Source organism: Mustela nigripes, chromosome 1, assembly GCF_022355385.1.
Source record: "Mustela nigripes isolate SB6536 chromosome 1, MUSNIG.SB6536, whole genome shotgun sequence".
Lineage (NCBI taxonomy): Eukaryota > Metazoa > Chordata > Mammalia > Carnivora > Mustelidae > Mustela > Mustela nigripes.
This window is the reverse complement of record NC_081557.1, coordinates 147,675,607-147,694,568: the sequence shown is the minus strand read 5'-3', so window position 1 is coordinate 147,694,568 and position 18,962 is coordinate 147,675,607. Positions and strand designations below refer to the sequence as shown.

General features: G+C 40.9%; 1 protein-coding gene across 2 annotated transcripts in view; it reads left to right on the top strand.

Annotated features, from left to right (window-relative positions):
* The window catches only part of TMEM131L (transmembrane 131 like), a 162,007-nt gene that overhangs the window by 75,760 nt on the left and 67,285 nt on the right, over nucleotides 1-18,962 (top strand). For both annotated transcript variants that reach the window (XM_059375078.1, XM_059375070.1), the window contains exons 4-7: nucleotides 8,057-8,125; nucleotides 12,847-12,970; nucleotides 14,005-14,121; nucleotides 14,991-15,101. In XM_059375078.1, the coding sequence (XP_059231061.1) occupies nucleotides 8,057-8,125; nucleotides 12,847-12,970; nucleotides 14,005-14,121; nucleotides 14,991-15,101 (421 nt within the window). The remainder of the gene's footprint in view (nucleotides 1-8,056; nucleotides 8,126-12,846; nucleotides 12,971-14,004; nucleotides 14,122-14,990; nucleotides 15,102-18,962) is intronic.

The window sequence follows — 18,962 nt, the reverse complement described above, 5'->3', positions numbered from 1 at the left end:
CCCGCCCAGGAGTTAAGTCCCCCCCCCCGGGCAGGTAGGCCATCAGTCACCAAGATGGGCAGTCCTATATCCACTGAGGATAAATTTCAAGAGCCCCCGTGGATGTCTGAAACTCAAATAGTACTGAGCTCTATCTGTGCAGTTGACCCTTAAACATAGTGGGGCTGGAGGTACTTAACTCCTGGTGCAGCTGAAAATCCATGTATAACTTTTGATTCTCCCAAATCTTCACTACAGACTGACTGGTTGACTGGAAGCCTTATTGATCACCTAAATAGGCTTTTAACACATTTTGTAGGTTCTGTGAATTACACACTGTATTCTTACCATAAAATAAGCTGGAGTGGGAAAATGTTAAAATCATAAAGAAGAGAAAATTCATTTACAGTATCAAATTTATTGAAAAAAATTTGTGTACAAGTGGACCCATGCACTTCAAACCTGTGTTCAAGGATCAGCTGTGCTGTTTTTATTCCTAATCATACATACCCATGATAAAGTTTAATTTATGAATTAGGCACAATAGCAGATTAACACCAATAGTAACAAAATAGAACAGTTATGACAGTATACATGAAAGTTATATAAATGTGAGCTCTTTCAAAATACTTTATTGTACTGCACTCACCCTTCTTGTGATAATGTGAGATGTCAAATGCTGCCCTAGTGAGATGTAGGAGGTGAGTGCTATAGGCTTTGTGACTTAGCCTGAGGCTCCTATTGACTTTCTGGCTATGTACCAGAAGAAAGATTATCTGCTTCTGGACTGGGGGTGATGCAGGTGACTGAAACCACAGCAAGAGCAACCATGGCCTGGGGGAGACTAGTGGGCGGTGCCCTGTGATCCAACAGTGGAGTCCCAGCCAGATGCTGAACTCTGCCATGGATTCCATTGGGACAGGGCTGGAGGCCGTCTGTGGGATGGTGTCTGGTACATTTGGAAACCCAAGGCAGGAGCTCAGCAGAGGGGTCTAGGCCACAGATATACAGTCTTGGGAAATGAATCAGTCAAACCACAGAAACCAGTTATGGCTGATTGAAGCAGGAAAGGAATTTATTGAGAAGATGTTGGGCCGCTCTCAGAATCTCTAGGAAGACTGAAGAACCAGGCTCAGAAAACAAAGCAAGGAAGTGGGTTGTAGCAGATAGAAGCACAGCCAGGATTGTGCCATGGAAGCAGATGCCGAGGACACTGCTGTCCTTGACTTCTGCCCCGCTGCCTGGCTGCCCAGCTCATTCCCAGGATGATTCTCTGCTTCCTTCCCTTCCATGTGGCCCCAGCTCCCGATGCCCTCTTCTGGCAGGCGAATCTGGCCAAGTCCCAGTCACATGTCAGCATCTTGACTACAAAGCAGGGCTAGAAAAATGAGTAACTGGCCCTTTCAGAATCCAGGAGGGGTGGCACTGGGAAGTCTGTGGTTAAAGTAAGGAAACCTGGATGCTGCACAAGGAGATGACAGATGTCCATATAGGAAAGCATCACCTAGCTGGTGATAGCTGAAACTTGTGGGTAGATGTGACAGGCCAGAGAGAGAATTTAGGGAGCATTGAGGGGACAGTCATGTGGAGGAGAGGAGCTTGACAGGGAGCTGAGAAGGAGCAGCACAGAGGAAAGGGGGAGACTGGGTGAGATTTTCTAGAAACCAAGGAGGGACCCTTCAGGAGAAGAGCCAGGCAGATTGAGTAACGTCAGCACTTGCCTTCCTGGCATGTCCTCACTGATGACCTCAGCAAAGCATTTCTGGGAGAGTGAGGGGGCAGGACACCAGCGACATTGGTGGGAGACAGTGTAACACAGGGGCTTCTTCCCTGTCAGTCACCTGGCAGCGGAGTGGGCTTTGGCTGGTTGTTTAAATGCCCAAAACGTCGGTTTCTTTGGGTATGGAAATGCAATAATAATGGTGTCCACACAGGGTTCTGAGGATTACATGGGACAGTGCTGGGCTCAGCATCTGGTACACTGTGAGTGCTTAGTAAGTGTACTTGCTGTTGTTACCTTTGCCCAAAGCTGAAGGGATGAAGGTCAAAGGGTTTTCCCAAGTGACAGAAGCGTGAGCCTCTCCTGTGTCTAAGTGGAGAAGGAGGACAGCAGGAGGGGACGTTGAACATCCTGGAGAGGGCATGGTGGGTAAGGACCTGTCATCAACCCAGGTTCCATCCAGAAACGTGCCTTAGAACCTTAGTCTTTGAGAGAAGGAATGCCTGCCTCATCCACGGGTGGTATGAACTGGGAGAATGCCTTTGCAACTCGAGGGACAGATTGGTGTGCACAACTTTTGTCCTGGCCTTGGGAACATGCCATACCCCAACACGCGGATATCCCATTACCAGTGAGAGTGTCTCTGACAGACTGCTGCTGGTATTATTGCTCCAAGGACTTTCCTCTTGACTTTGACCTTAAAGTCAGAGGCTTTCTGTAATAGAAGCTAGGAAAATCATGTCCAGCCAAATAGTTTTTTCCCCCCATTTTGGGAATTCCAGGGGGAAAATACTGGTGTCTGCCTTCACTGTCATGTGGTTCTTCACCAGTTGTTACTTCTCCAGGAAGAATGGCCGTTCTGACCTTAGGAGATGTGCGTGTGTCTATCATATTTTTCTTCTGTAAACTTCTGGGAGAAATATTTTTTAAGTTAAAAGTAAGAGCTGAAAGCAGTTTGTAGTACTAATATTACAATGTGGAATTTCATAACTCATGTACTTCTAGAACTTACTTCATAAATCATGCAGTTTGGGCTTTTTCACAGTGGTCTGTAAAGCTGGGCACCATTGAATCACAGAAGTGATCAGGGAGGGCCGCTTCTGGGCTTCCTGTCCGTGGGGACCTGTGGAGGTCTAACACTGGCATTGGCAGGCTTTGGTAAGGGCTGCCCCAGGCAGGAGCTGTTTCTGTCTATGCAGGGGTCCTTTCCAGTTCTCCTGTATAACGGAAAAGTACTGAAATCCCTCCAGGTTCATGGGAATAACAGCTGAGTCCTGAAAATACCTGCTGTTGGCTCAGGGTCCAAGGGGTCTGACAGTGTACGAATCTCTACCTTTGTGAATCTGTAGGTCTTTTCCAGCATTGGCAGCACTGGTCTCTGATGGGCACCCCCTGTTCTCCCAGCTAGGGAGAAGAGCCCAGGAGGTAGCTCAATAGCATAACAGGTTTTTCTTTGAATGTTTCAGAGTCTAGACAATAGTATTATTATGCTACGGTCTCCTTTGTTACCTTTCTCAGGCAGAGAGGGTTTTGCAGAACACATGGGAAGCCAGTCCTCTTGTCCTGGTGCTCATCCAGTGCCTATAGCCTGGTCATGGCCCTCTCTCAATGGACTGAAAGAGTTTGCATGGAAAAGGCAGAGAGCTGCAGCTGTTAGGGACTGAAAGAGTTTGCATGGAAAAGGCAGAGAGCTGCAGCTGTTAGGGCTTTGAGAGGCTAAGGAAAACCAGGCCATTTAGGAATATGGAAAACCAGACAGTTCCATCCTCCCTGGAGCTGGTCACCATTGTTTCTCAGATCCCTGTCAAAGCTTAATTTTTACCTGTTCAGCAAGGGTGACAACAGCCTGTGTGTGCTATTTTCGGAAACTCGTTTGTCTTCTCCAGAAACTGATTAAACCTTCAGGTCCCTTTAGGAGTAAAGGCCCGGCACAGACCTACAGTGCATGAGACTCTTTTCAGGGCACATTGTGGCGCATGTTAGGCTTGTGTCCTCACCCGCGTTCTCGTCCTCCAGCAAGGCCTCATCGTTGGCTGCCCCCCTTTCTGCTCCCTCCTGTCCTCACTCTTCCTGCTCAGCACTCCACCATTCAGCGCTGCCAGGCCAACTGCCTAGTGTGTTTTCCTCGCTCGGATGGTGTGCTCCAGATGTGGCCAGTGCTCTCCTTAGCCTCTTTGTCTTCCCTCTTGCTGTTAGCTTTGTTCAAGTGGCCTCCCTTCAGTTTCCATTCGAGGTCACTGTTCTTTGAAGCCCCTGACTCCTCCCACCCCCGCCCCCGAGCTTTCCTGGCCATTTCAGAGATTTCTGTTCTTCTCTTTGAATTTTCTTGATCTTTGAGTTTGGCTTATTGGCCTACAAGCCTTGTCTGGTGTCCTGGATCATAAGCTTGAGGGGAGAATCTTCCTCAAGCTAAGCCTCTGCCTCAGGGCAGCCAGTCCATACTGAGTGTAGGCCAGGAGGCCAGGTCTGCAGCTGCTGGGCCCTGTTTCTCATTCCAGAGAGGTGGAGCACTGCATTTGCCCTGATGCGTTTGTTGGTCAGATAGCATTTCTGAATGGCCAGAACAGTTGGTTATAGTTAATCCATTTCCATGTCGGAGTCACTGGACTGAAATGTTTCAGTGAGTGTGTCTGATGTCAGAGATTTAATTTTCCTAGGAATATGGAGTCTGGGCATCTGAATGCTCCTGTAAGGATGTCAGAGCCGTGCTCCTGCAGTTTGCCAAAGAGGAAACTCAAAACGGACCTGGGACCTGAACCAAGGTCTTCTCTTTTCCACAGAAATTCCTTTTCTCTTATGCTACCCACTTTTTGGAACTGTTTTTGTTGTTGTTTTGTTTATTTTTTATAGAAAGAGAAAAGAGCTGAAGTTTCTGGAAAAAAAAAAAAAGAAGATAAAAGAGGAAAACATTCAGATAATCTTAGGTGATGATATTCTTTCCAAATATCATGTGTAGAATTCCTTGTCCACATGTCCTGCTGGTGAGTTAGGAGTCAACACTGGGACAGCCAGTGTCCTCAGAAGGGCTAAGAGAGTGTGGGGGGCAGGGTTCCTATAAACAAGAGCTCCCTCACCTCAAATAACCGTCACCTCGACTCCTCTCCCTGTGCTCCTGTTAGGGAAGCAAAATGGCCCTTTGTTTATTTTCCTCTTCTCATAAAGGGCTTTTCCTTAGAATTATCTTGTTGGTGGGACTGGGGTGAACATAAGAAATATGTGGCATGAATTTATCATTTGTTTTTGTAAGATATCTGAGTTTCTTTTATGCCAGATGAGGGGAATCCTAAGAGTGAAAGAGGGCAGGTGAGCTGTGGCGTAAGGGAAGCATTCACACTATTGAGGGGCACACATATGAAAAGGTTAATGCTGACTTTTTGAGTAAGGGAGAAAAAGGAGGGAATTTTGTCTTTTACTGCTGTAACTCCTAAGGCTTAAGTTACTTGGATGTCATCGAGTTGGAAATGAAACTTTGGCATCTTTAAACACAGTGTAATTTCTTTGCCACCAGTGATATTTGAGGATGGTTGTTGATGTCCACAGTTGGCTTAATTTTGGCAGTTTGCTCTGTCTTTTCCCCCTTCAGTTTTTAACAAATACTTGAGGGCATGTGTGGGTGAGCAGGTATTGTAAGGTAGTATCTACACTAAAGCAGTTTTATCTTTGAGAACTAACTTTTTAACTCAAGACAGTGATGTTAAAGCTCCTTATAACTTGATCTCCTTTCCAAATTGTCAAAGTCAAGTGAGCTGAAACTGACCAAAGAGAAAAAATAAATCCGTTCTGTGAGTTTTAGAGAGAAATAGTGACATGATTTTACTTCTCCATGATAAAATTAAAATAGGGTTTTTTTTTTTTCTGAAGTTAGGGAAATGCTGACCATGTGTAGTTTATAGCTTTAAGGTGGACCGTACATAGCTGACTACTGTTGGGTTTGTTAAACTTCCTGATTGTGGGCTTTAAAAATCTCTGGTTATGATAGGAGATGGCCCAGGTTTATGTTTCATTTGTTCTCTCTCTCTTTTTTTTTTTTTGGATGTTAAATAGTTGCATATTTATTTATTTAATAAACATATAATGTATGTTTATATTTCATTTGTTCTATTCAGAGAGAATTACTGCTACCCATTCGGGACTTTTAAATCCCCAGGTCAGCTCTGACTCAAATTCGATCGGCTTCTCCATCTGCTCTCATTACTTTTCTTGTCAGGTGACAGTCTTCCTCTTAGTAACATGATCTAATATTTATTGCACTTTTAATTTTAACTATGTGCCAGGCACAAAGCAAAGGCATTATTCTCTCATTTTAACCTCAGGATAATTATATGGTAGATACTGTTGCCATCTTCATTTTAAAATTGTAAGGCTGGGACTTGTGAGAAGTGATTGACCCGCTCAGGACTAGAGAATGGTGACCTTGGGCCTGGAATTTAAGTTTGTCTGCATTCTGAAGCCCAAACCCTCACCCAGCCACTAGACTGCCTTGGTTCCTTGGGTGGGTCCTGTGAACTTGGATAAGCCTGAACTACATACTAGCTTCAAGTTTCTGACCTCAACAGACCTGCATTGGAATTCTGGCTCTCTTAGTAGCTATGTGATCTTGAGTGAATTGCTTAAATCCTTAAAACCTTGTCTTCATTCTGAAGTTGGGTGTGAAATCCAATGTAAGTCCACTTCCGGTGCACAGGACAGAGGAGACTATAGTTATTTTGCTTAATACTTATGCAGTAGCCTGACTTTTCTAAGACAGTTTTTGGCATGTGAAGTTGCCTGTTTTGTTTTTCTTCTGGGATGCTGAGCCCTGGCCAGCTCGATCTGATGTTCACATTTCTTTACATCTGTCACTTACTAGGATTCTCCGAAACATTTCTGGAGGCAACTAGGTGAGTTAGTGGCCTTTTTGTACACAAGTTATGGAGGGAGTCCTAGCCTTTTGGGGTTGGAGGGAGACCAGTAATCAGCATGCCTCTTCTCTGCTCAAGTTCAACACAAGTGGAGAAGTGGCAGAAGTTGGGCTGGTGAAGACTGAACTGTCCCCTTGATTTAGATAGGGGCAGTGAAGTGGAGGGAGGAAGGGAAGATTGCAGCCAGGATTCTCCCTGTCAGATGAGGGTTTGGGAGGGGTTCTCTGGTCTCTGTGTTGTCTGCACCTTAAGGGAAAATGGGAGACCAGCTTGCTGAAGGTCACAAAGCTTCTATTGGCCAGAGGCTCTGAAACTCAGATGTCCACTCCTGGACCCAGTCTTGGGACCATGTTTGGTGAAGCGCTAGGTGGAAAGATTGTATTTTGGAAAGTTTGCTGGAGTTTTTGAAAATAGCTACACTTGTTACATTTTGGGGCTCTTCAGTTAAATGTTTTTGAATTACATGGCTTCCGAAGGTCATATAAACCGGGTGCCTGGGTGGCTTAGTTGGTTAAGCATCTAACTCTTGATTTTGGTTCAGGTCTTTATCTCTGGGTCATGAGGTTGAGCCCTGAGTTGGACTCTGTGCTCAGCATGGAGTCTGCTTGAGATTCTCTCTCTATGTGCATGCTGTATCTCTCTCTCTCTCAAATAACTATTTTTTAGAAAATAAAATGTCATATGATGACTGATAGTTTCTTGGTGTATATATCACACATACACACATACACATACATACCATGGGCTTTGCATTTTATGTCATTAAGTGTATTTATGTATGTGTATGTATATTGTGTTATTATGTTATACATATGTTTTTTCTTCTGTTTGTTTTCTTTATATGTTTTTTGGTATGTTAATTTATGTCTTGGTTCTAAAGAAAAATCATTGTAATGATTAAGAACTGCAGAAGGATATGACCTGCCATGTGAGGTTTTATGTAATGATTATTCTTATAAATACAGATTTGGGGATGGTTTCAGCATTGAGGAGCAACCCTGTCTACACTCCCCCATCCTTTCCCTGTTACAAATAGTCTACTAATTTAGAGACCAAATCTCTCTCTCTAGTCGCTCACCCCCACCCACCTTACTTGTATGTCTTGTCTTGATTTAAAGTTTATGAAAATAGTCATGTTACTCAAATGCATCCAGAAATGAAGCCTATTAAAACTTATATGCAGTCTGTTTTTTGGTGAACACTTATAGAATCTATACATTTGATATGAAGTTACATTAACCATCATCTAAAAGTATCTTAAATTTTTGCAGCTGTAGAATTATATTAGACTTCTCATAATTCAGTTTTTACATTTAAAACCAATTTAGACTCATCTATAAGGAAGGAAAATTATAGCCCATGAGAACCATTGGCCTAAGTATATATATATTCTTAACTCAGCATTTAAATCTCAAAACTACAACAAAATTAATCTGTCTTGTCTTTTCTTTTTTAGCTTTCCAGACAAACTGTTCAGTGGAAAGGGCTTACATTTTCAGCCATCAGTTCTAGATTTTGGAATTCAGTAAGTATCTTTTCTTTATAATTCTTAATAACTTGTTTTATTTACATTTTTTGTTTTCAGGATATCATTTATATATATATTAATATATTTAAAATGTATTTATATATAGCACATTTATATATCTATAAATAAAATGTTAAATACATTTTAAGTATATTAGTAATATGAGGGATATTGATCCTGGGACTTGTTCAGAGGAATATTTTTGTGAAAGGGAGAATGTAAGATTGTTTTAGCCATTTCTTTTTTTTTTTTTTTTTAAGATTTTATTTATTCATTTGACAGACAGAGATCACAAGTAGGCAAAGAGGCAGGCAGAGAGAGAAGAAGGGAAGCAGGCTCCCTGCTGCTGAGCCGAGAGCCTGACACGGGGCTCCATCCCAGGACCCTGAGATAATGACCTGAGTCGGAGGCAGAGGCTTAACCCACTGAGCCACCTAGGCGCCCCGATTTCTTCAGTTTTTAATAAATACTCCTTAAAATGTGATTGGAATTTAATAAGAAGTGATTGAAATTTAATAAGAAGTCAATATTAAGTGACTGGAATTTAATAAGTCAATATTGTTTTTCTGTAACAAATCAAGTTATTTTATAGTGAAAAATACTATAAATATTGATGGTTTTGGAATTCTTTGCCTTAGATCCATTTGCTTGTTTTTACTGCTTGTTATGCTTTGTTATGTACAGTGCAGACATTAGTTGCTCCATTCAAGATTTTGAAACACAGTGGGAAAGACAGCATATAAGCTGCAGTTACTTACTCATCCTAAGTACAATGATGCCCTCATCACGTTCAGAACCCTGAAGATGAAGGGAACATGACTTGATTGTTGGTTGAGGGACGAATCTGGGAACTTGGAGAAGTTAGGAGAAGGGCGATGCTGAGCAGAAGGGAGAACTTAAGGACTCTTGTAGGCTGTAATGCTTACAGTGGTTGAAGTTGGAAACCTCTGGTATTCAACACCTTGGATGTAGAATGTCTTGGCTCTGAGGAGATACTGTGCCACGTTCCTAGAGTTTCAAGTATGGAAGTAAAAGTGTTTAGGTGTCAGAGCCCCGCTTGCTTCAGCAGCCTGGAACATTCATTTCATGAAGAGCTGTTTTGAGTTACAAGAAGAGTTAGGTGAGTGAAGTAGGCATGGTGTTGGGAGAGCACCTGGGACGCCCTCCTTGACTCCTCTGGACGGCCTTCTTGCCCTTTCCTTCTGGTCAGCAAAAGGTTAGAGCTGCCGTAAAGGAGAAGGAATGTTAAACGTAGAATTAAGTACATGTTGAGCTTTTAATGGTGATTCTGTAAAGGGAAGAAGAGAGGAAAGTGGGAAGGGTGCTGGCTGTCTTTACAATATTCTAGGTGTCTGCCTCTTTGTGTTTGAATTTGCACATTTTTACTGTTCAGTAAAGAAGTGTTCAAAGCTGAATTTATGAAAAAACTTCACTGGTTTGAGATTCTGAGAGATCGCTTTACTTAGGTGAAAAGTCTTTATGGTAAGCGGGAATTTTAATGCAGGACCTACTTTTACAAATACATACATTGTCTATTATATACAAATACAGCATTAATACCTACAAATACAACATTGTTTATTACATTGTATGTTAACTAACAAATTTAAATAAAGATATGGAAGAGAAAAAAGAAAAAAATATTACAGTCTGGTAGATAGTGTAAAATGAATAGTAGTAAGTACAGTTAGATGAAGGTAACAACTCCAGTTGATGGGATGCTGGCTATGATATATTTCCTCTTCAGTAAGATAAAAGTCCTGAGAAGAGTGCACATGGATGGATGGATGTCTTGGCTACAAATGTTAACTGGCTATTTGCATCCCTTTCTGGCCCTGATAACTGGAAGCGGGTTGAAAAGCAAATGTTTTAAATGTTTTATTTACAAAGGTTATTAACAAAGGTTAATAACAAAGGTTATTTAGCCTTGTCTCACCTTTGGATGATTCAGTTTTGTTTGTGTAGTACTTTGTAGTTCTCAAAGTACAGTTGTATCTCTTGTCAGCTGAGTCTTCTATCAATCCTAGAAGGATAGTGGAATACTGGGGGGGCAGGCATTATCTGAGAGAGAGAGAGAGGCAGAGAGTTGTGTGTGTGTCATTTTCAAATTGTACTTGAGCATGAACTGCAGATGCTCATGAATTTGGTGCATTTCACTAGAAGTGACAGAATAAGTCTTCTCCAGCACATACCTTTTTTTTTTTTTTTTTTTTTTTTTTTTTTTGGTGAGCTCTAGGATATGATTATGGGAATAAATTATTTTTTCTAAAGTTTTTTTAAAATCTCGGTAAGAACAAATGGTAACCTAAATTAGAATGCTTCTTTATTTTTTTTTTTTTGAGATTTTATTTATTTATTTGAAAAAGAGAGAACATGAGTGGGGTGAGGGGCAGAGGAAGAAGCCAGCTGCCCACTGAGCAGAGCCCAATGTGGGACTCAGTCAGGTCCTGGGATCATGACCTGAGTTGAAGGCAGATGCTTAACCGACTGAGCCGCCCAGGCATCCCAGAACATTTCTAAAATTAGTCCAATTCTTCCTTACTTTTTACATATGGTCTATTTTATAGGCATTAGATTCGAACTTCAGCCAGAGAGTTCTCCTCCTGATTTCTTCACTGCCTTTGTTCAGCTTTTGCTATTGTTTATTTCAAAGTTGACCTTGGGCAAACCCCACCCCTTTTCATCACTGCAGTTTCCCTCTGGGATGAAGAATCAGGATCTTGTTACTCACCTGCATTCTGCCCACTTCTTAGGGTTTATTGTAAGGGTTAATATTCCGCTGGTCCGGAGATTAAAAGTGCTAATCATTCATAAGAGATTTTAATCATTCTTTTGTAGTATTAAATTAGTAGAGTATCTTCCAGTTGTCACTAGTGACTGAAATTCTTATCCTCATAACACTTTTAAAAATAGAATTAAAAATAGAATAAAAATAGCACAGTGGTAACTAGGTCTGCGCTAGGTCTGGTGAGGTTTCTAGTGGATGCAGTCATGGGGCTCTGTAGAATTACAGTTTGGGGTCTGATTTTCTAAAATGTTTTTGTTTGGGCAATATCTGTATTTTTTTAAACTAAACATCTTGTATTCCAATGATACAAAGCTTTGAGGATAAGTAGTAATAACTTTGCTGATTGAGCCTTGTATTTACATAAAACCTTAAATGATGAAGTCTTTATTTAATTTAACTTAGTGAAGGGAGAGGGCAAATGTGAGCCCAGTACACCCAAAGCAGAGCTCTCAGAGGTGACCCCTTAGGGTAATATAAAAAATTTTAGTTGTATTAGATAAGAACATCAAAAAAATAATAAAGAATCACATTAGTGTGTATTTTATTTATAACTGGATGTAAAGGACTTATTTTTTAAAATACACATTGGTTGTTTTAAATTTTCAGTAGAGACTTGTGATTAAAAGTAGGAAGTGTGGGTACCTGAGTGGCTCAGTCGGTTAAACATCCGACTCGTAATATCGGCCTTGGGTCTTGATCTGAGGGTCATGAATTCCAGCCCCACACTAGCCTCTGACCTGGGCATGAAGAGAAAAAAAGGAAGAGGAATATGAAGGATTTGATGGCGGGATATGGTAGTTTGGAAATCCCATTGTCCATAAGACAACATGTACTTCATTTTCTCTAAAACACACAGTTCTTGGTATCAGAGAAATCAGAATAAAATCAGACAAATACAAGTATAATGTAGATGAATTTTTAACATAGAATATAGTTTTATTTCTAGGCCATGTTAAGGAGAGCGGTATATTTGGGTCTCTGCTTCTGAGGAGGGCATTACATCTGGAGAAGGGGCTTCAGTGAAATGTATGTGGCTCTCTGTGTATGACCATGAAACTGAACTGGTAGGAATCTGAGGGGAAGGATTCCAGGGACCATGGCAGGGAGGCGGGCCCAGGTGGGCCAGTGATAGCTCCATTCCTCTGCAGTTCCTTTGCTTTCCTTGCAGCGGATGGAAAAGAGGAGGAAGGGAAAAATCAACATGAGCATCCTCATCAGTGAGGGTGTTTGCTGGAAAGCAGATATCCTTACCTTAGAACGTGAATGTTTTGAAATTATGTCTGAAACTTCTCTGTGCGTCTGTCTGTGGAGGGAGGAGCCAGAGCTTTCATCAGAATTTTCTAGAAGACTCATGATTCAAACGGATAAGAGCAAGCACTGGAAAGTGCTGCTGAGTTTGGTTCTCAGAAGAATGGTCTTTAGCAACAGTTAAGTTTTTCCTTTCATGAGACAGGATAAAGTCTCTTTGTAAGTAGAAATCCATTCCCCCCAAAAAGCCTTTTTAAACTTATCACTCAGAGAAGAAACTCTCAAAAAACCTGGGTTTTTCTATGAGTACAGCTTCTTATCCAAACCTGTTTTCCTTTGAATTAGAGCCCCGTTAGGCGAGTACCTAGTTCCTACTGTGTATTTGCAAGCATGTAACGGCCTCTGCAGGTTGAATTCTTCCAACACCAAAGTCGGAGAGGTGTTACCATTGGTTGGCATAAGTGTCTCATAAAAGAAAGGATTATTTTAAAAGGTTTTGACTTGTGAATTAAATGTTTTATTAATAGCCGGATTTAATCACTGCTGCTTTTAGCTTTAATGAACACCAACAGCTTTCTGGGTTGAAAGCATATACATGGTGCGTGGGTGGAGCGGTGGGTGGATGGCCGTATTTACGACCACACAGTCCATTGGTTTTTTTTTCTCCTTGTTCCCCTCCTAGGTTCCTGGGTCACCCTGCAGCAAAGATTCTCTATGCTTATAACCCTAGTAGGGATAGGGAGGTCGTGGTGAATTCAGTGTTTACAGCTGCTAGACATTTTCATGTGCCTCCTGTTCATTGCAGGGTAAGTGTTGATATACTCTTGGAAACTATGCTGTGGGAGGCTGCCAGGCTTTCTTGCTTTCTTTGGCCTGCATTTTTGACTTTCTGCTCCCTGTCTCCCCTTTTCCTGCTACCCACACTCTTTCCTTCTGTGTGTTTGCTTTAGCGTTTATTTTTTCAGTTGTCCATAATTTTGGTGGCTCTTGATATCTCCATGGGGAAAAAAAAAGTTTAGAGTCTAAACAAGGTATAATGTTATATATCTAATAGGACATTTTCATGGTTAAAGAAACTTAATATTATGGGTCTTGAAATGACGACAACTGCTGAACCCTTTAGTAATCATTACAAGTTTTTAGAATTGTGATCTCTGCCTGGAGAACCTACTAGAACAGGACTCCTTTCTAAATATAGGAATAGGAAGGAGTGAATGGCTCCTTATAAAGTTAATAGGCAGCAGAGAGCTACCAATCCCTGTTCTTCCTCGTTGTTTAGATTTCAGTGGTCTTTAACGTTGAGTGAAGATCCCAGTTACTAGTAGGTTTTATTTGTTTATTTAGCTTACTTATATCTACCCGATACATTTTTTTCCTTTTAAATATGGGACTGAGGAGATGGTGCAGTAGGGAGCCCAGGATTTTGTTTCTGATAGTCCAGATACACGCAGCTCCTGACTTTCTTTAGGAATTGTCAAATTTGTACATTGCTGGCTCCTTTTACTTAGGTGGAGTTATAACTGTGTTTGGTAAAGGCCATTGAACACATGGGTGCAGAAGTGGAAGGAAAAGGAAGAAGGTGAGGGCATAGGATTCCCAATCTGAAGTGAAAGGACTTGGCAGCTGCCTTGTGGTCAGTCTGTGGTGTGTTCTTTGAGAACATTCTCTTCGATTATTGGATTTTGATCCATTTGGTGATTCTCAGGGACTCATGATACTTATGAATCAAGGGTACAGAATAGGCATCTGTTAAGGGGAAATTGTCAAAAAAGGAAATCTCTGAAAGACATTTTTTTACAGAGGTTCATTCCAAATGGCTAATTTGGTACCTTCCCTTCAGGTAATTCCAGCAATGGGGAAAACATCCTTCAGAATTATTTTCTTACCTACTGAAGAAGGAAGCATTGAAAGTTCTTTATTTATTAATACCTCCTCCTATGGAGTCCTTCCCTATCATGTAAGTAACTTTCCCCTCTCGTCCCTTGATTTGGTTGTTGATTTAACAGGGGGGTTGGGTATTTTATAAAGGACTTTTGTAAATGTTGCTGCCTGGTTTATATCATTAGAATGAAAGATTGTTAATGACGTGAACTCACCAGCTTTCCCGCTTCTTCTACCTGCCATGCTATACACAGTTGGCTGTCTTGAGCCCAAAGCACAGAGCTGTAACTCTCACTATGGATCTTTGAAGGGCATTGGAACAAAACCAGGAAGTCTACCATATTATATTTTTATTATAAAATTGAGTGGGCTTTCAGAGCTCTGCCCTGACCTCATGCACAGTCCAGAGGGAGAAGCTATAAAGGCAGTCCCTAGTGCTTCTGCCTCCTTCCCTCCTGGGCTCGGGAATATTTCTGATCAGGGGATATGGATTTCATGTTTTGGGGGGACCAGTTCTCGGGGAGCTCACTGTTCATATCAAGGCACCAGGGATGGAGGGGGAAGAGTTTTTTTGTTGTTTTTCAGGAAGTAGTTAGGAATATTTATCTTAAGTGGTATCTGACATCTTTAATAGGATGTGACATCAAGCCAAGATCTATCATTTTTGTGGTTAGTTCTTACTGGTTTCCATTAAACATTTGGTTCCATATCAGAAAAATTGTTTATTTTTGCAAAGGCTTGCTATAGTGAGGAACATTCAGCTTAAATATAGCAACTTTTGTTGCTTTCTTTTGTAAACAAAAATACATGTAATAATTGGATTAATAGAGTCTTACAGGCCACAGTGGTGAATACAAATCTCCTTTCCAAAGGTATTTTAACATTATGGCAAATATGTTTCAAAATGAATAGGGGAGTAATTAACTTTTTTTTTTTTTCCGGAAGGTATCTGGAATTGGCACTCGAAGAGTCTCTACAGAAGGGTCTGCAAAGCAGCTACCAGACGCTTACTTTCTGCTTCCACAGGTCCAGAGCATTCGACTTTCACAGACACAGGTAATTTTAATAGATTTATTTTGAATTCTGGTATGCACTAAACTTTGTAGTCCTCTAAATTGAGGTATCTTTTGCTGCCCTTTTTATATAGGATTGTTAGAGATGTTAAACTCACCAGGTTGCAGAATTGGGTTTTTACTATTTTTTGCTTTTTTGGAAAAAAAACCCTGATATATATATATAGAAATAATATACATATGTGAAGTGTTGGTGGAATCTACGTACTTCTTGTGAAAGGCTGTATAATCTATGGTGTTGCTTTCCCATAGTTAGCTTAATCTTGTTTTTGATCATTTGAAATGTTTCCAGTTTCTCATTATTATTACCATTAGGCCATGTACAAGTTTTATAAGTTTCTTTATTTCCTTTTTGGCTTTCCTATTTCCTTGGGGTATGTTTTGTAAGGAGAGATTCCGTAGTTAAAGAGTATGAACCATTTTGTAGAGCTTGTTAAATCTTGCCAGGTTGCTTTTCAGGAAGACAGAACCTCTGTGGTCACCAGTAATGGTATTTTTTTAGGAATGTCTTACTGTCTTCCCCTCTCCCTGCTTCCAGTCTTTCCTGAGTGGATCTCAGTGGAAAGAAATGTTGTCGATGTTTTAGAGTGTGTATCCAGTCGACCCTTGAACAGTGCAGGGGTTCTGGGGGCCCACCCTCTCTGCATTTTATAATCTGTGTATAACTTTTGACTCCCTAGAAACTTAACTACTAATAGCCTACTGTTGACCAGAAGCCCTACAGATAACATAGTTGACTAACGTGTTTTCTGTGTTGTAGATCTCATATACTGTATTCTTAGAAAAAAGTAAGCTAGAGAAAATGTTATTAAAATCATAAGGGAAAAATCCATTTACAGGACTGTACTCTATCAAAAAAGAATTTGCATATAAGTGGACCTTTAGAGTTCAACTTCTATTGTTCAAGGGTCAAGTGTAATGATAATTTAATGTTATTTCAATATGCATTTCATTAATAGGGTATAGAGTTTGATCACTTTTCCCCCTTGACTTATTTCCTGGTGACTACGGATAACTTGGGAAATGGAGAAAACTCTTGAACCAATGTAGGATGAACTTTTCCACCTTACCTATCCTTTTTTCTGATTAGTGAATAAAGAACATTGCTAAGAACTTTGTGTGGGTCACAGTAGTATCTGGGACTTTCCTTCATTCAGTAGTCTTCTTGAGCCTCTACTATAGGCATGCACTGTTTTAGCATTTCCATCTTCCTGGAGCTTCCATCCCAGTGGGAAGACAAGCAAAACTAATTTACCCGAATGGAATGTCTGGGAGATTTGTCATCATTTTGGATAATTCTTGGGGCTTTTTAGTATTATTAGTTGTATTATTTTAAAAAAATTATTATTTTTTTTAAGGTTTTATTTATTTATTTGACAGTCAGATCACAAGTAGGCAGAGAGGCAGGCAGAGAGAGAGAGAGGGGAGGAAGCAGGCTCCCTGCTGAGCAGAAAGCCCAATGAGGGGCTCAATCCCAGGATCCAGAGATCATGACCTGAGCCGAAGGCAGAGGCTTTAACCACACTGACCCAGGCACACCTATTATTTTTATTTTTATAAAATTGAATAACACCCCTTCCTAGGACTTTAAGGACAATTACTTAAGGTTTGCAAATTTGGATTTGGTTTAAATCCTAAAACCAGTGGGAATCTATTGAAAGGTTTCAAGCATAAGAATAGCATGATCTGACTTGCATTTTTTGTAGGGGTTGAAAGGCTGGAGTAAATGTGACTTGCATATGCTGATAGCGTAGGTTTTTCCTGCTGACCATTTTTAGCCTTATCTCAGGGCCCTCCTTCAGCAAAGGGGGCCCACTGCGAATGGCCAGGTTTCTCTGGTTACTGAGACTGGAAGCTTTGAATGCCAGCTTCTGTGTTAGTGGTAATAAAAGTATTGAAACAGAGACAGGTGTTCAGATATCTTAGTTAATAGGGGTTAATTGAAGGAAGACAAGGCGGTAAGTAAGGGAGAGGGCAATGACCCTGCTGGCCTCTCCACGAGATCTGCTGGAGACTTTGTTATGAAGAGAGCTTGCACGTCAGGCGCTGTACCTGGCAGACCTTGTCTGCTAGCTGTGATGCCCACTGCCCTTTCTTGGGTCCAGGCTGTCATCGTCTCTCTCCCAGGCAATTCTGATGGACCCGTAACAGACCTGCCAGTGTCTACTCTGGCCTTTTCAAAAGTCTCTGTCCCCCAAATTCAAATTGGACCACACGTGGGATGTGATAAAATGCACTACATTTAAGAGTTTGTAGCTAAAACTCAAATTTGGGGGGCTGATCTTTTGTTAGAAACCAGTATTTTGAAGATCTGAATATCAAAAAATATCTCTTAAAAGGCGACTATTTTAATCTTCTATTTTTACTGTGATTCAGAAAAAAGGAAACTATATTTTTCAAGGCTTACTATATAAAAAAAAAATAAAAACAACAACAAACCCTACAACATTAGACTAAAGAAATCATTATGGCACTCCTCAGAAAAAATTCTGACTGTGATATTTCTGCATGGAAACTACATACATATATTTGTGTGTTGTGTTTTAAGTGGGCATAAAATTGCCAGCTAATCTTCCTCAGAAAGAAATGTCTTCATTTTGATATTCTCTCTGTCTCAAGGTTTCTTCATTCTGTTTTTTCGGTCGAGAACCCAACATCTGGGTAGTGTTTGAGTTCAGCTTCCTTCAAAAGGGGTTAGAGGGTCTTTTTATGAGAAGGTACTCATAAAATCACCTCTGGCTCAGTTTAGAGCTGGAAGGTAGATCTGCTAGAAGGCTGGGGAGTAAGAAGGCTTAGGCAGAAATTAGGATGTCCTCAACTTTGCTTTCACTTACCTCCTTCGCTCCAGATGAAAAGAAATAACTTTATTGTGTCTAGGAATAAAATTTGAAGTTGAGAAAAGAAATACAACTGCTTCATGTGAGTCCATTGAATCCTAAGAGAACTGAAACTAAGGTGATAACAATCATTTAAAAGAATTCTCACTCAAACAATAAGAGGGCCAAATAACTTTTAGATTTCTTTGAGTAAAAGGTACAGCCTGCTATACGTTCTGGTTGATGTCACATCTGAGCCTAAATAGAGTTGGATTTCAGTTTAATTGCATATTAAAAAAAAAAATTACCTGGCTTAAACATAGGTAACAGGAGACAAAGACATGCACACAAGGATTTACCCAAGGATTCCTGAATATAAAGTGTCTAGAAGGTGAAGGCTCCAAAATGAGCAGATGCTGCTTGATTCTGCCGAGCTATAGACTTGCTAATCAGGGAAGGAAAAACAGCTGGAGTATTTTGCAAAGCTAGGAGTGTTGTTCAGCAAAGCCCTTCTGGTGCTCTGTGGAGGAAATATAAATGAAACGGCAATTTTAACATGACCATGAGCTATTGCTTTAAAACGTCAAAGAAATTTGAGTTGTCAACATCCTCAGTTGTCAGGAGGATCACGGAAGGCGTCAGCTGTTTTGCGGCTCCAAACCCAACACAGTTCCATGGTGAGAAATTAAGTTGAAAGTAATCAAGAGACAGCTGTGTACAGCTGCAGATCACTGTAACGTGTATGGCTTCACACACCTGATGCAGGTGCCTCCACTGTAACTCAGACATCGAGAAGCAGAATGAGGTTTTGGTCATGTGCCAGGATGGCTAGGAGCATGGAGAGCTCAGTACAAATAGTGACAGCTTTTCGTGCCTTTCCCTCACTTAGAACCTCAGCTCCGCAGGGCAGAGACCATTGCTCTACTGACCCCATCATAGGTGCTCAAATAACAGGCATCGGCATGACTGTGTGAAAGTCATTTTACACATCCAGGGATAAACAGGAAAATTACCAAATAAGATTATGG